The 15162-nt window shown below is 49.4% G+C and overlaps 2 protein-coding genes across 2 annotated transcripts; both read right to left on the bottom strand.

Annotated features, from left to right (window-relative positions):
- Positions 1–7338: 7338 nt before the first annotated feature.
- On the bottom strand, positions 7339–8592 carry LOC125956764 (uncharacterized). The gene has a single exon (XM_049688952.1). The coding sequence runs from the start codon at positions 8320–8322 to the stop codon at positions 7441–7443; it is 882 nt and encodes a 293-aa protein (XP_049544909.1). The 5' UTR covers positions 8323–8592; the 3' UTR covers positions 7339–7440.
- A 5083-nt stretch (positions 8593–13675) lies between these two features.
- Positions 13676–15036, bottom strand: LOC125956774 (translocon-associated protein subunit beta). The gene is made up of 3 exons (XM_049688967.1): positions 14897–15036; positions 14616–14815; positions 13676–14540 (listed from the first exon to the last, which is right to left on the bottom strand). Exons 2-3 carry the CDS (start codon positions 14809–14811, stop codon positions 14155–14157), a joined length of 582 nt encoding a protein of 193 aa, XP_049544924.1. The 5' UTR covers positions 14812–14815; positions 14897–15036; the 3' UTR covers positions 13676–14154.
- Positions 15037–15162: the final 126 nt, after the last annotated feature.

Raw genomic sequence — 15162 nt, 5'->3', positions numbered from 1 at the left:
GTAGGCTACGTAGGAGGCCGGTGCCAGGTTACCGTGAACCGTATGCTCGTAGACCGTCGCATAACTAGCGACGGCTGCTGGAGCAGTTGCGGCCACCACCGGCACACCATCGATACTGTACGCCAGCGCCAGGTCCGGTTTGGGTTGTGGCTTGGCCCCAGCCAAGGCAGCGATGGCGACGAGCACAAACAGACCAATCTGCACGGAGTGAAGAGGAGAAAAAGGGGAATATGTTAGAAAAATCCCTCCATACACATTCGCCGATCGCTCACGCTCACTTACCATCTTGTTCATCTTGATACCGGATAAATTGGTTCGTGGCAGGAGCTTGAAGGTGCTAGGGAGTGTGTTTGCTAGGGAGACGATTGTCGCTTACTGATACCATCGGAGTGCTGATCGATAATTATTTATACCCTCCTGAAACAATCGATGTGAATGGATGGAAACCGGCTTCAATATCCTCTTCCATTGCGTGGATCGTAGCTGGCAATGACCACACCATCGCAACGCACCTACTAAGGGCTACTCAGCGATGCTCCTCACGTACCGTACGCATGCATGGATGGTTTCTTTGACAACATGCCTAAACCGGGAAGCAGCAGTCCGAACCAAACCGCGAGGTTCCAAGTGGTTCGAATTTATGTGCTACCCAAAACCGAACCAAAGCAAACAAATCAATTTCGGTCGCTGGAAGGTTCGCACGTACCACGTGCACGACCTTGTCCTTGGCCATTCGGCACCCTTCGGGTTCACGTGTCCACCGGTTGAAGTATTAGTGACCATGAAACGCAGGAGTCGATATACGGGTTCAATCGATGGCATAACCGTGTGGTCCGTGGAGTGACCATGAAGCGCAGGAGTTTGAGCCAATTGTGGTGATTGGCGTGTCATTGGCACCGAGGTGTAGACGGATATTTTGGACACTCTCTTGGTGCGAAGGTCTCGAGGCCGCAGGTGATAAGGTCAGCAGGAATGAGGCGTTTATCTCGATCAATCAATTGGCCGCTGTTCTAGTGCCCTAGACAGTAACAATCTATATGCTCGCCATAAACCAGGTAACCGCCTTTAAACGTAGCCAAAAGGAGTGCATTTCAATTGGTTGATATGTCAATGTCTATACCCGCCGTGCTCTTCCAAATTATATTATTCTCGATACCATTTAACTTGAAATACGTTAAATTCTTAAAATACATTAGCATTTTGAAAGGACGCGATGGTGTGGGGATACGCCAGACGATCAAAGGCCATGGCCCCGAGACCCGCCGCGCTGCCTGTTCGCAGCTACTATCCGAGACATCTCGCCCGCCAACGATGACGCCTCCAACGCGAACTGCGTAGGCATAGGAGAGACTTCGGCTTCGGTTCATTAGCTCCGCTCCGGTTCCATATCACGACCTAGACCAACTGGAACGCCCTTTTTTTGGTGGAAACATATACACCTTTCGGAATGTTTCGCAAGGAATGGCAGGGAGGTCGCACGCTGGGAAGACGATCACTTTACCCATTCACCAGGTACCATAGCGACCGCCAGGCGGTATCCGATTACAGTCGAAAACGCAATTTGTCAGCGTCGGCAGTACGAACACATCACCCGTTGTCATTGACCCTTGGCTGGGTGCAGCATGTATGATGGAGGAAGGTCTACGTTACGACGGTATTCGCCCCTATGGAGTGGCTCCAAGGAATAAGTGTTCCGGCACTACGGTTGGGACCAATTTTAGCTTATCTATGTGTGGCGCGAACCGAGTTCGAATCGGAGCTGTTTTGACCGAGGGAGGGTTTCGAGGGAAAACGCAATCAAAATTTACTTTCAAATTTACGAAACGAATGCTAACTGGATCCCAGGAACGGACCGGATGCTTGCTATGGCCTTCCAACGTTGATTGCGTTGTTTTGCTAGTGGAACGGAATGGAAAATTATCCATTTACTATCATACTATGCCAAAATATCACACTTAATTCGTTGGTTATGATTGGAAAACAGAGTCTAATCTATTGGCTTTTATGTTTTCAAAGACCAAATCGTGTCAATCTTTTAGGTTATTCTGATTTGGATATTTAAAACTGGCATATCAAATTGACGCCAATAGGTATCAAGATATCCAAGCAAAAGGGTAACATTTATCCTAAGCATCGGTTGCAATCTCAGTATGCCTTCCAGCATTGCTACGCGTGTTGTTACGGCATGCAGCATCACTTTTCTTGTAAATCGCTACGAAGAAGCGAACATCTTCGTCCACCTTATGGATCGTCGTCACGTTGCAGCAACGCAGCCTAGCCTCAACCGAAGCAATACATACCCCATCGCAGGACATCACTGCCTGCGATTCATTCAACAATCAAATGCGACAAAGAAAGATGCAGACCACGAACTTCAGCTACTGCCATTCCTGTCTCCTTGCACATTATCGCACATGGCGATAGCGTGCTAACCGCGATACCGTGTCCGTTGCCCTCTCGAGGTCCATCGGCAGCGGCAGACGTTTCTTCACTTGCGCGGACGCGCGCTTTCATCACGAGTCACCACGCCACGTCGGTTAACAGTTCCTTGGTTTGCTTTTGCCTTTCTCACCGATTGGCACAACCGTTGTTGTCACATGTTGTGGCGAATGTTTTTTCGCTCGAGCTTCATCACATGGAGTACTGCCCTGCCTTCAAAATCGTTACGGTACGGGCGGGTGCGTAGCCACAATGTTGTACCGGATGTCCGCTTGGCTGTTGGCTGGCGCACGAGTTTCGCCCCAGCGGGTGCTTGTGCAATGCGGTGCCCATGGCGATTCACCGACAAGCAAGCGATGCCTACTATCCATTATCCTCCATACAGGAGAGAAGCAACAGGCTCACGCAACCAAGCACGGTCTGGATGGGCAAGCAACCCCTTTTCTTAGCTTCGAACCACCCCAACAAGCATATAATCGCTAATAATAACCGTGGCAGTCGTCTCAGACTGCGCTGTCGTCGAACAGAAAGAGAGAGAGAGAGAGAGAAAGGGAGGATAGCCAATAGATCGAGAGACAATCGACCCATCCGAAGGCCACCGAAAGCATACCGTGGCATGCCGAGATACACGAAAACGCATTCTGAAGGCATCCTATTTGGCGCGGAGTTGGCCACGATTCATGAGCGAAAAGGAACCCTTGTGTGTATCCTTTCACGTTGTCATACCGGGTTGAGCAAGATCTGCACAAAACCACAAACATCGGCCATGGGACTGTGGGTGGTGGTCGCTTTGGGTGCCACGTTCTCCGAGAGAAGCATCTGCCTTTAGTTCCATTGTCTTCACCACAGTTTCTGATGCTTCTCGTTTGTATTGCCGCTAGCAGCATCGGATGTTGTTGTTTTAAGTTTGTTTATCGTTATCTGGAGAAAAAGAGGAAGAGCAAAAGATGGAGTAGGAGGAGTGACCGAAAATATAAACATATCAGTCACTTTGACGCGCACTCTCCACCGTCCGACCGGTGGCTAAAAATAGTCCTTTTGGTCCTTCTTCCTTCGCTCCCATCAGCGAAAGCTCCCCAGAGGCTCCAAGAATCCCCTTTAGTCCCTTCGTTTCGTCGCTGGCGAGCCGCAAGCGAGGCAGATGCGCGGAAGGAAAGACGTAGATAGGCCCGGTTGTAAGTGTGAGACTCCCACACTAATTGTATGTGTGCCTCCACCGTAAGCGAACGAGTAAAGGAAAAAGTTGGAAGGGCCGGAAGGAGGAAGAGCATTTTTTTGTTTATTTTGGTTGTGCTTTGCGTTTTGGGGCGGGGGATGGAGAAAAATTGGAACAAATTGCGCAGCTACAAAAGATGGTCCTCGTGCTGGCTGCGTTTGTGATAGGAAAAGAGGAAATGCCCCCGTGGTAAGAAGTTACACCGTTTTAGGCTAGGCAAAACCGAGAGCAAGACAGCGAAGTGTAATTGAATCACTGCCTCCGCGTTTGCCACTCGGACCGGCATCGGCCTGGACTCTCCGATGGCATCATTTATTTAAATGTTTTCTTTCTTTCTTTTTTTTGCAAAATTCCGGTTGTCGCACGGACACAAACGAATCATCTGCATTATTGAACGCTCCCCGACAGGGCCTCTTAGGATCCTTGGACTTTGGACTTAGCGTCAAGACCTCGATAACCTTACGTCTAGGTTGCTCAAACATGAGAAGATTTTACTGGCGATGAGCTCAACGAAGCTGCCACAAATCTAATCAGACAAGAGGTTGAAAGCTGCTGGGAAAAATTGTGTTTATACACGAGTTCGCCACCACAACAACCCCAAACTCGCCAACCTTAATCAGCTTTGGACTTTGGGCTCTTCGAAACATCTCCCCAGTCGTCGGAGCACTCTTCGGGGATTCGCCGTGACGCCGACGCACATGATTTATTGATGAGAGCAGCATGCGGCTTGGGACCAAAGCAGCCAAAGCGCTCTTTAATGCGCCCATTAGGGGTCACTGTAAAGTGTGCGAGTCGACGCCACTTCTAAATATATTCCACAAAACACCAACCAGCCGGCTGATAAAGGATATGATTAGATTAGGTTTAAGCATTCTCGGCTAACCTTTACGGCGAGCGAACGAGTAAGTGTGCGCCATCGATGTGCTATGAGAGTCCTGTGTCTCTCCGGCGCCATTGTTCCTTCGAATCGCATTAATTAGATCGATCGATCCCTTCGTGCCGGCGATATTACCGTTCGGAGATTGTCTAACGACCATTATCCAAACGGAACCATCATAACGAACGTACATAATGACAGGTGGTCGTGCAAGCAGGAGCACGTGGCGGTCCAAGGCATGGCAATAAGGTGTAAACGAAGGGTGGCTATGAACGAAAATAGCTCTCGAAGCGCCATTGCAAAGCTCTTAAATGAAGAACTCAGGTGTTGGTCTTACAGTCCCGGTACGGGATCTCCTCCTAGTAGAAGTACGAGCACGAGACCAGGACAGGGCGCCTGGAGTAATTAAATTAAGCACCACTTTAGAACCGGTTACAGGATACAGGGTTTGTGTTGAGTGGGAAGGGATTTCATATTTCCGGTGTATATGTCTGTGGCGATCCTGGCGATCCTGGCGATGTCCTTCCAGTCGATAATGTAGGGCTGGGGAAAAGTTATTTTAAAACCGCGCCAGCAACCACGACCGCATATCCTGGACGTCTTCCTCGTAGTATCCTGTGGCACATGACGAGGGTCAGTAAATCAAACGACAAAAGTGTCGTGTGCCTGCGCACACACACACACACACATACACACAAACCCTGCACAAAAAGTGACGGAATGGGTTCCTTTGATTTTCCACTTCATGGCTTACTTTGCGAATGCATCCATCGCGATGTCGATGTGTTCAAAAATATGGTTCTGGAGTTATTTTTAGACGGCGAAAATGGGGAAAATTCTCCCACAACAAACACAAACACACACATACACGGGTGCACACCGATCCAATCGAAACCCTATCTTTCTCGCTCGTACCATCGATCGATCGAAAAGAGAAATTTATAATGGATTGGTAGGTGGATACGCATTTCGTTCATTCAGAAATTCGATTCCATACCCCCACCTGAGGGTCTGGGGTCAGGAAGTCGGAGGGGCAACCGCTCTCTTCTGCAAGATTTCCATTTCGAAGCTCCAATTCGTGCCATTTACCCAGAAGGCAGAAACCACAATGTTCGAAACAAAATAAACAACCACAAAAACCTACATCGAGTTGCAAAGCAGATTGTTGGGCAAGGAACAACCGATGTCCCCTGTTGTAACCGGTGTAGACCACAAAGGCATACAAGAAAGCATGGTACAGGGTAGCGCGTCCTCAACAGTAACAAGAAATGACGAAAAGCAATCGAACATCCGAAATTGCGACGTCCTCCGCATGGCGACGCATTCACTTACCATTTTTGCCTTATGCTTTTCGAGCATAAGATGCTGATAAGCGGCCAGTACACAACCGACGCACCGTACGTCGTCATCAACTTTCACTGTGAACGACAAATGTCCGCTCCGTTGAAGGTACACCGTGATGAGAGGATGTTGAATATCACATCGCGGTGGACTCCGTGCGTAATTCTTACGTACTCGAGCGACGATGCTGATAAGCAGCACGGTGGTACTCTAGCTGCCCCCTCTTCCCTTCTCTGACCGGACATTAGGAAGTTGTTTTGGTCGGTATGCCGTTTTTCTTTTTTGCATTTCCCTCATCTCATTTCTCTGCTCGGCCACGAATATTGCGATCGCGCTCCCGTACGGCGTAGTACCATATCCCCTTGGCCTTTCGGCTAAAGGACCTGTAGCGAGACGATTTGCGTCATCGCGCAGAGAGCAGAACTGATTTCAATAGGACAAACGTTTTATCTGGTGGGCTATAGCTATCAGGGAAATCAACCACATCCCAGGCGGCGACATGCGGTCAGTGGAAGTGAAGTGTTGTACTCCCGGCGTAAAGGTGCCCACATCACCATTGCTAATTGTTTCTCTCCCTTGCCTTGTCTTGCCTTGGCTTATCTTGTCTCGTCTGTTCAGGGTCACGGGACACATCTTTTATTTTCGTCAACAAATTTGTTTTTCTCGTCCTTTCACGTCGTTCTTTTTCGCACGCCGTATTACGCAGAACCGGAAATGCGTATTTGATTTTTTGCTTGGGATTATTCCCCTTTGACCATTTCACCACTTTCTGGTCAACGAGTGATGGTTTTGCTGTTTTCGGATTTTTCGAATAGAGTCAATGAAAATTTTGGTTGAATGTTTTACTGATTGAGACTTTTATTTACAAAAAAAAAAAAACGGAGAATCAGTCCGATGACGGAAAGCCCGTTTTCGAAGAGCATTATTCTTATTTTACTGTAACAAAGCTAGGAAGTACCGATACGTCCTCCTTCAAACCATGTTCAACAGAGATCACCCTAGTATCATTCGTAATGGATGAGCGTGCCATTGGCGATGGATGGTTTGAGAGGCTTGAGAAATGTGCATACGGTCCTAATTCGTTAAGCTAGTCGATTCCGAAAGTGCACTCCCACCCCGTACGTGGAATTGAATTGAGCCCCGTTTGTCGTCACTAGCCAGTGTGTACCCCTAATATGCTAACGAGAACGTTCCTAATGATTAGAATAATTGCACTTTCCATGCGTCTCCAGCTAAAGTCGCGATCTTTTCCCCGCGCGCGTTACGTGGCCAATAAGCATCAAGGTACGATGATTCGCGTTGATTCGCCAATCCATCCATGCTGCCTCTTAAATTTAGAAAACTAATCTTATCTGTTCCCAATCGTTGCGTGGAGTGTTGGCGGCGTTACGGCATTTGCGCGTATCAGTCCAGCTCGTCGTCCTCAGGTTAGTATTTAGCGAGCGAGCGAGTTTCGTGTTCATGTTTCGTGGCCACAAGATTAAGGCCGTTTGATATGGTGTTTTCTAAGTGGCTAATGTAATACCATACGATAATGATGGTATCATCCGCTAGTCGGCTAGTGGTTTTAGCGTCCATAGTAGCTGCAGCAGATCGACGATCGTGGTACGCGCTGCGTTGGTAAGCCAGAGATGCCCCGCAGGTAGGTGTAGGATACGGGCCGACGGAGGATCTTCTTCGGTGCCGGTTTGTTCGATTCCTTGCCAGTGCTGCCATCGCCATTCCCATTGTTGGCGCTGTTCGTGCTGAACAGGGAACACTTGGATTCCGCCCGAGAGTCCCGTCCTTTCGCGTGCAGCAGATTGTTCACCGAGCTGCTACTGCACGAGAGCGATCGCGAACGGATTGGTGAACTGATGGCGAGACTTTCGAGGAGTTTTAGCACGGATGAACGACGGGACTTGCGACGCGTTGTCGGTTCTTGTGGAGCATTCGCTCCTTTGCTACTGTCGATTTCCGCCTCATTTGTGCTCGCGAGTGGCGGAAGGTCAGAGAGTCGCAGCTGCATCTTCGTGCGTCTGCTACTGCGATTTCCGCTAGAATACCGTGTATTGTCCTCATCCTCTTCTTCGTCATCCTCTGCTCCAGATTTACCGATCGAGGAAGGATCGCGATGGTCACTGCTCGACGAGTAGGAATCGACGGATGAGCTGCGCGAATCCTCATCCCGACCATTCGCTACAGCCAGCTGATCGAGATCTTCGTGCGATTTCAGGCTCATCTTGCGATACACGCTCCGGAAGAAGCTGAACGATTTGTCTTTTCCCGGTGACACCGACGCTGATAAAGGTGAGACGCTTCGCGTTGACGGTGTCGGTATCTCGATGTAGTAGTTGTCCATCAGCATCGAGGGTGTACAGCTGTCGGCCGAACGGCGATGGCGATCCACCGACAGATTTGCTAGTCCCATGCTACTTCCGTTGCTAAGCTTCTCGAGCGTCATCGTCATGGTGCTACGCGGTACTACGTACAGCACACTACGATTCTCAAAGCCACACCAAAACCACTCAGGTTCCAGGAGAAGTTGTTAATGTTCTTCTAGGTCAAAGATTCGACCAACAAATTCACTGTAATAGTTCACTAGCGTGAACACACGGTTTGTTCGTATGCTATTTGTTTCTTCTTTAATCTTTCGGTTCACTTCTATATCCAATGTCTTTTGGGAGTTGCCGGGGTTATTATCTTGGACTAATCTCTCCACTTGAATCTGCTTCGCTCACTACAGCTCAGTGCAGCAGTGCTATTCGTTTACTGGTAATCATCGCAGTGCTCGTTGTCGCCTTTTATAGAGTTCCGACAGGATGCGCCGCCGAAGCTTCATCCCATCCGAAACACGAACGAAGGCTGCTGGATGTGGATGCTGGCATCGTCGTCGGGTCGGAACGTACGAACCGAATCGTACCGAAGTGAGAGTGAAAGCTATGTCCTTGCGAGAAAAACTTTCACCACTAAGCGATACAGGAAGCCGATGTCGATGCATCCGAACCGAAATATCCTCTTCCTTCTCGTAGCACTGTCGTTCGTCCCAAATGAATAGAGTAGGGTTCCCATATCGGAATGGCTGCAACGAAAATGCAATCAAAATTAATCACATCACACTCAATGCAAGCGTATCTTTGGTATCCCAAAATTTCATTAAATTGCCCGACACCAAGTATTGTTACGTTAGGAAGGAACAAAAACCTACAAACCTGTAAACCCTGTAAGCTACAAAACCTTGTACATTATTTGATTACAACGTTGTGTTGTGAAGAGTAATGTATATATCTCGTTGGTTTTTTTTTTTCGAGAATAAAAGTAGAGCTCCCAAGAAGTACCAGCCCAACAGCGCAATCAAGTAAATCATTCTGTGCCGCATCCACTTCTGGTAAAATTGCTTAATGATCAGAGTGATGTTGATTTCGCGTCGTTGCGCTCTGCTCCCGCTGAGGTACGTTATAGTACCGGCAAAATGAATCCCAGAGACAAGACCCGTTGATAAGCTGGAAATCAATTTTTGCGACGGAAATAAGATTCAATTTCATCGCTGATCATCTCTCAAACACCGCGCCCATATGACCTAGATTTATTAAAGTCACAACTTTAGAGGCAAGTAGGCATCGACAAGCCTTATGAGACAAAGTAGCTATAGCTTTATTCAGGAACTCTTCGAGATCAGACAAATGAAGCGGCAAATAATGGTACGTTGGTACCATTGGTGGTACGTGACGCACATAAATCCCGGTTCTACATATTTAAATCATATTCCTTCCAACAATTCTACATTTTGTTACACAATATCTTTCGGCAAGCGCGTTCCGTTAAGCCTTCCTCGAGTGTACGCTACTCAACAAAACCCCAACAGAGCGTAGACGTACAACCAACAGCACCAGCAAATTGGAACCATTAACGTGACCGGTCAACCGGTGTTGATGAAGAGAATCAAAAATAAAATCAACAATCAAGTCACACGGCAATGGTTGGGAGTGTAGTGGAAAAGGGATTCCCATCTCGATCGCCCGGGAAAACGTTTGCCCTTTGAAGCGGCCATGTGATTGTATAATTACGTCGTCGTCGTCGTCGCACCATTCGACTGGCCGTAGTACGTCAATGAAAACTTTATGCGGTCGCGTTGCAGACCCAACACTCCGTCGGGGTCGGGAATCCCACCGCCTACCAGCAGCGACCAACACCTTGTTCCAGACCAGCCGGAACCTCCGCTAATCCGACCATCGCAGCAACCAGTGGTAGCAGTGGTAGAGTTCGCTGTAAAGTTTTGTGCTTTGTGTCGAAACCGAACTCCGGCTGCCAGGACTTTTCACACTAACGCGGCCATTACCGCTGCACCCTGCTGGGCCTACAGGACGGCTGCTCTCACGTGAAGGCACCACTCACGTGGCACATAAAATGTAAGACGGTAAACGGCCTTAGTGCTAGGCGCTTCAACAAAAGGAAAACTTCACGGCATCACCCAGCCCCACCATTTCCCTCTACAGGCAGTCACGAGGTTCGAAATGATTCTTGCTTCCGTCACTAAGCGCAAGGACTCAAGGCCGCTCGCACGGCGGCCAATGGAGAAGGTGCTGCAATGTGATAAGTACATCCGACAACATGCATTCCTCCATGAAGGATACTATGATGAATCGTTGAACTTACAGTATGACGAGCACGACTCGCGAGATCCGCCAGCGTAGAGCAGGGATTATGGGGCCGGCAACACCATCTGCTCGTCCTAATGGGCGCACGTTTTCCTGTTCAGCTGCTGTGTTGTGCACCTCAAGCTGCGTGATGGATTAATTGATGTCTCCATCTCCGCGCTGCAGCATCAAATCACGTCTTCTATGAACTCAGCCAAGGGTCACCAATTTCCTGGTTACCGGCTTTCAGCCGAGGAATTATTCTCGAATTTCCATTTTGGCGGGTCGCGAACTCTCTGTTTACAAATGGTACGATAAGAGCGAACAGTGGCTGCCAATATCAATGCATGATCCAGCAACATTTATCGATGCTTATGCAAGGAAAATTCGAGGATATAAGCTAAATGAAATATATTTCATAATTTCTCATTCCTGTTTGATAATCTCCTGCCTCTCCCAGCGTAAAAGAAGATAGTATTTTAATTTGCAACTACAAAAGCAATCTGTTATACAAACCATGTCGGAGCACCCTGTGCGATCGCGTCCGGTTCGTTTGAATTTTTCTTCCGTTCTCAGGCTTCTTTTCGCGCGCAACGCCGTCGGGACGCCCGCTTGAAATCCGCTATTTTCCTCGTTAAAATGGAGTTTCCAGTCCAGGATAGAGCTTCCGGTTTGTAAAACCCCCGCTTCGCTGTTTTCTACTTGCCTGTACTGCCCACTACCGTGTGATCTCCTTCTCCCACTTGTTTTCAGATGAGGAGTCGCCGGTGGAAGAATTCGTCGACATTAATAACTCGCAACAGAACCGCACGCTGGCTTACCAAATGGTCATGTTTGTCTACGATCGCCTCGCCATCGATCGTGATGCTAGAACGTTGGCTTTTTGGGAAGAATTTCGTGTACTGCACGGTAACGTCGTTATGTCTGCAAACGAACTGCGGGATTTCTTCTACCTCGGTCTCATGGAAGCTGCGGAACATTTGGAAACTTTGCCTTACCATGTACGCCGGTACATAAACCCGATATTCAACCGGTACCGCGGAGAGGTACTGCGGCAGCAAGAATCCCTTGGACTTTGGTACGACAGTCAAACCCGTAGATCACATGTCTCGGCCAACAGCAGCAAATTGCCGTTAGAGCTGCTACTTGAGGCACCTCCTAACCCAGTGACATCGGGCAATTCCCACGAATCATACAGACTACCGACCACCGAGCAAGTGTTGCGATTCGTATCGGGCAACCTCAGTGAACTGTTGTGGACGGAGGAAGAGAAGTTGACCAAAGTACCTCTCAGCATGGCCGAATTGCTGGAGCGGATGGCCGTCCTGACGCGAAAAGGCATTTCATTGGGCCAGTGTGCCGAACCGGGAATGAAATGCTACAACCGCATGCGTCTGCTCGGTCTGCTACCGGAAAGTGACGGTGTGCTTAGTCCAGCCCAAGTTGAAGACGTGCCGGAAAAGGGCAGCTATCTCGAAGACTTCCGGACTCCGATCAACTATTCAACGCCGTTCGAGTCGCGTTCAGGGGTGCCATTCAGGAAGAAGCAAGCGCCAACAATGGACACGCTAACGTTGATGGATTCTGGGTATGATCGGACGAGCTTCCAAGGACCATCAATTAGGTCCACGCCTTGTCCAACCGCACTGGAAAGCGTCCAGCGTATGACCATCGAAGAACGATTGCAAGCAATGCAGGACGACGGGCAGCAACCATGCTGCAGCTACCGTAAACCAAAGTAATACACCTATTATCTCTACTTTATTCTTCTACGAGTGCCAATGTTTGCTTGATAGGAAATTGAATCGAATCGAATTGAATTGAATAAAAACCGGTGGTAAAGGTTCAGTTTCTTTATTAGTATCACTGACGGGGTTCGACGACTTTAACTTTCGGTACTCGGCTTCTGGCAACGAGTATTCATTACCTCGTAGAGCACGGAAGGCGGAAGGTGTTTACGGCAGATTTCGCGCGAAAATTCTCGCAACTGGGGTTCAAGTGGTTCCGTGTCCTTTAGGTTACTTACGACATAGTCTTTCAACTCATTCTCAAACCGGCAGTTGGCCAACGATGCCTGCACTTTGTAAACAGCTTTAATATCATTGTCCAAAGAACGCCACGTGTTGGTCACAGCCCTTAACATATCCAGGTAGCGATATTCTGGATGCTTCTCCAGAACTTTGGCCTTCTCATGTCTAACGAACATTCGGAAGGCCGAAAGCGGTCGCTTCGGTGGGTGCGTAATAATACCCGCCTGAATCTTCGCGTGGAACCATTGCCGGTCTTTCATGGCCATTTCCTCGAATACGCGCTTTTCCGCTGCCGGCATTTTCCTCCACCGTGCAGCACATATGCTGGAAAGCTGCCCTAAATCAAATGGTGCCTCGGAATGCTGCGCCCCATACTCGCCGATAAAGCTTTTCAAGTAGAATGTGTACGCACTTCTGGGGCGTTCTTTTGCAGAAGAAGGATGAAATCGGCGTAACTTTTTATAGCCTTCCTCGGCCACCATCCGGACCATGTCGTCCTTACCCTCGGGAGGATCAGATCGCTGTGGCGGTAACTCTTTTTGGCCTTTCTCGATCGCCGTACTATCACCCTTTCGTGGTTCCGAAATATCCGAGAACTGTTCATAAAACGGCTTAGTGGAGCTCACCGCTGTGGTCGCGTTGGCGTTCAGATATCCGGGCGCATTCTGAGACAGCTGAAGACCATAAGGGTACTGGATGAATGAGGGCGGGCGTACCATCGGGTGGGCCATCTTTTGGTGTTCCGATGATGAGTCCGGTACGTCGTCGTTATGTTGTCCTCGCTGCTGTGGATCGACCACCGGTTCACTTAACATGAAGGTGCTATGCGGCCACCAGACGGAAGCTTGGCGCGATAACCACGCGACATTCTGCATCATATTGTTCGTACGTTCCATTAGATCCGTGCACAAATTACACTTTTCCGAATCGGTGCAGAAACAATCGTCACGTTGATCTGGTTCAGCAAGTTTCCCACGTTTTTCCATTATTCGTACAGGATCGTTCTTGTATCGTTTGCGACGTTAGGTTTTTGTTCTTTCCCTACTCCTTGCCCAGAACTGTTATACGTTATAACAGTTCTAGTTTCTTTCGATGCCGGTATTGGTGGTCGCGATCGCTTAGAATGCAATATACACGCAGTACGCAGAACGCAGAATTGTGTCGGTTTGGGCGAGAAATATTTCGCTGGTTTATATTAACAAAACAAATGAAGATAAGCTGATCCATATTGTTCTATCACTTTACAATCGCCTCTCGTTGTACCCCACCGGAAGCACCGGTTGCAACTCTTTTCTGTTTGCGAAAGAGAGGCACCGTTGAGTGAATGGAGGGGGGTACGGAATGGAGAAGGACTCGGATTATTGCTGCTGCTGCTTCTGCTGGTTGTGGCGAGGGCGGTTGAGGGGGAAAAGGAGGAGGAGAAGGTCCGAGGAGATGATGGTACGACGATGGATTCCGCGTGATGCGCGTTCGATGCGGTTGCGGTTTGTTCCTTACAAATTAACTTAGTCTTCAATGATGCTGCTGCTGCTTCGAACGCACGGAGGACGCACCGTGGGATAAGCGAGGCCGGAAAATCGGTCACTTGTTGTTGTTGTTGTTGTTGCTCCCCACGGCAGGGAAGAGACGTGGCCGTTAGTTGACCTTCTTCGTCGGTTTGCCCAGCAGCTCGTACTTCGTCTTCGAGCTGTACCACATGGCGTACGGAATGGCGAGCGAGGGCAGCGTCAGGAAGGCGAACGCCAGCCAATCGAGGTAGTGCGAGCTGAACTGCTTGTTGAACTGAACCTCGGCCACGATCGCACCCTCACCCGGTTCCGAGCTGATCGAGAACTGCTCCTCGGACGCATCCTCCGTTGCCTTGTAGTTCACCTCGGCGGCGGTAAAGTTTAGGTAACCGTACGTTTTCGGGCGCACGACCACAATATGCGTCACGTTCGTTTGCGGTGCAATACGGTCGATCGTGGCGCTCAGCTGACCGCCGACGACCTCGAACACCTCCGGATGGAATCCGTTATCAACTGGCGGAAGGAAAGAGGAAGAAAGGAACCACCGTTAGTGACGACGAGTGGCCTGGTGTCATGGAGTGGACTCACCCAAACGGACGTTCACGGCCGGACCGGATCCCACGTTGTACAGCGTGTACTTGACGACGACATCGCGCGCCTCGACGAGGTACTTGTTGAGGATGTGCTTCGAGACGAGCAGGCGGGCCGTGTTGTCCTCGTTGGCCATTCCGAGCTGGCTGACGGCGAGCAGGGCCAACAGCGCGGCGTACACGTAGTTCTTCATGTTTCTGCGATTGACCGGGACGAAAACGACGGAAAGGTAATGTCCTGCGTTGAACGGAGTCTGGTCCTAGCACACACCGACTTACCTGCTTGAGCGTTGATCTTTCCTGATAAACAACCAGTGAGCGTAATCAAGAACCGGCCTGTGATCTGCGGCTGCAAAATTGTACACGTTTCACCCGTCGCGAGATGCGGCCAAGATTTCCCCCCTTGCCCCCTCCCTCTTTCATGCACGCGTCAACAGACGTGTCGGCCCTTGCAGCAGCTGCCCTTGCAGAAGACGGTCCTTGCAGCAGCTGCCCTTGCAGAAGACGACCCGTGCAGCATTGCTCGAAAGTACGTAAAAATCGGA

Source organism: Anopheles darlingi, chromosome 3, assembly GCF_943734745.1.
Source record: "Anopheles darlingi chromosome 3, idAnoDarlMG_H_01, whole genome shotgun sequence".
In the NCBI taxonomy this organism is placed as follows: Eukaryota; Metazoa; Arthropoda; class Insecta; order Diptera; family Culicidae; genus Anopheles; species Anopheles darlingi.
This window is presented reverse-complemented; position numbering and strand designations above follow the sequence as displayed.

Coding starts and splice junctions, on each gene's coding strand:
- LOC125956764 (XM_049688952.1), bottom strand. CDS start 8,322: ATGACGATGACGCTCGAGAAGCTTAGCAACGGAAGTAGCATGGGACTA.
- LOC125956774 (XM_049688967.1), bottom strand. CDS start 14,811: ATGAAGAACTACGTGTACGCCGCGCTGTTGGCCCTGCTCGCCGTCAGC. Junction 14,541..14,615: donor GGCCGTGAACGTCCGTTTGG/GTGAGTCCACTC, acceptor TCCTTCCGCCAG/TTGATAACGGATTCCATCCG.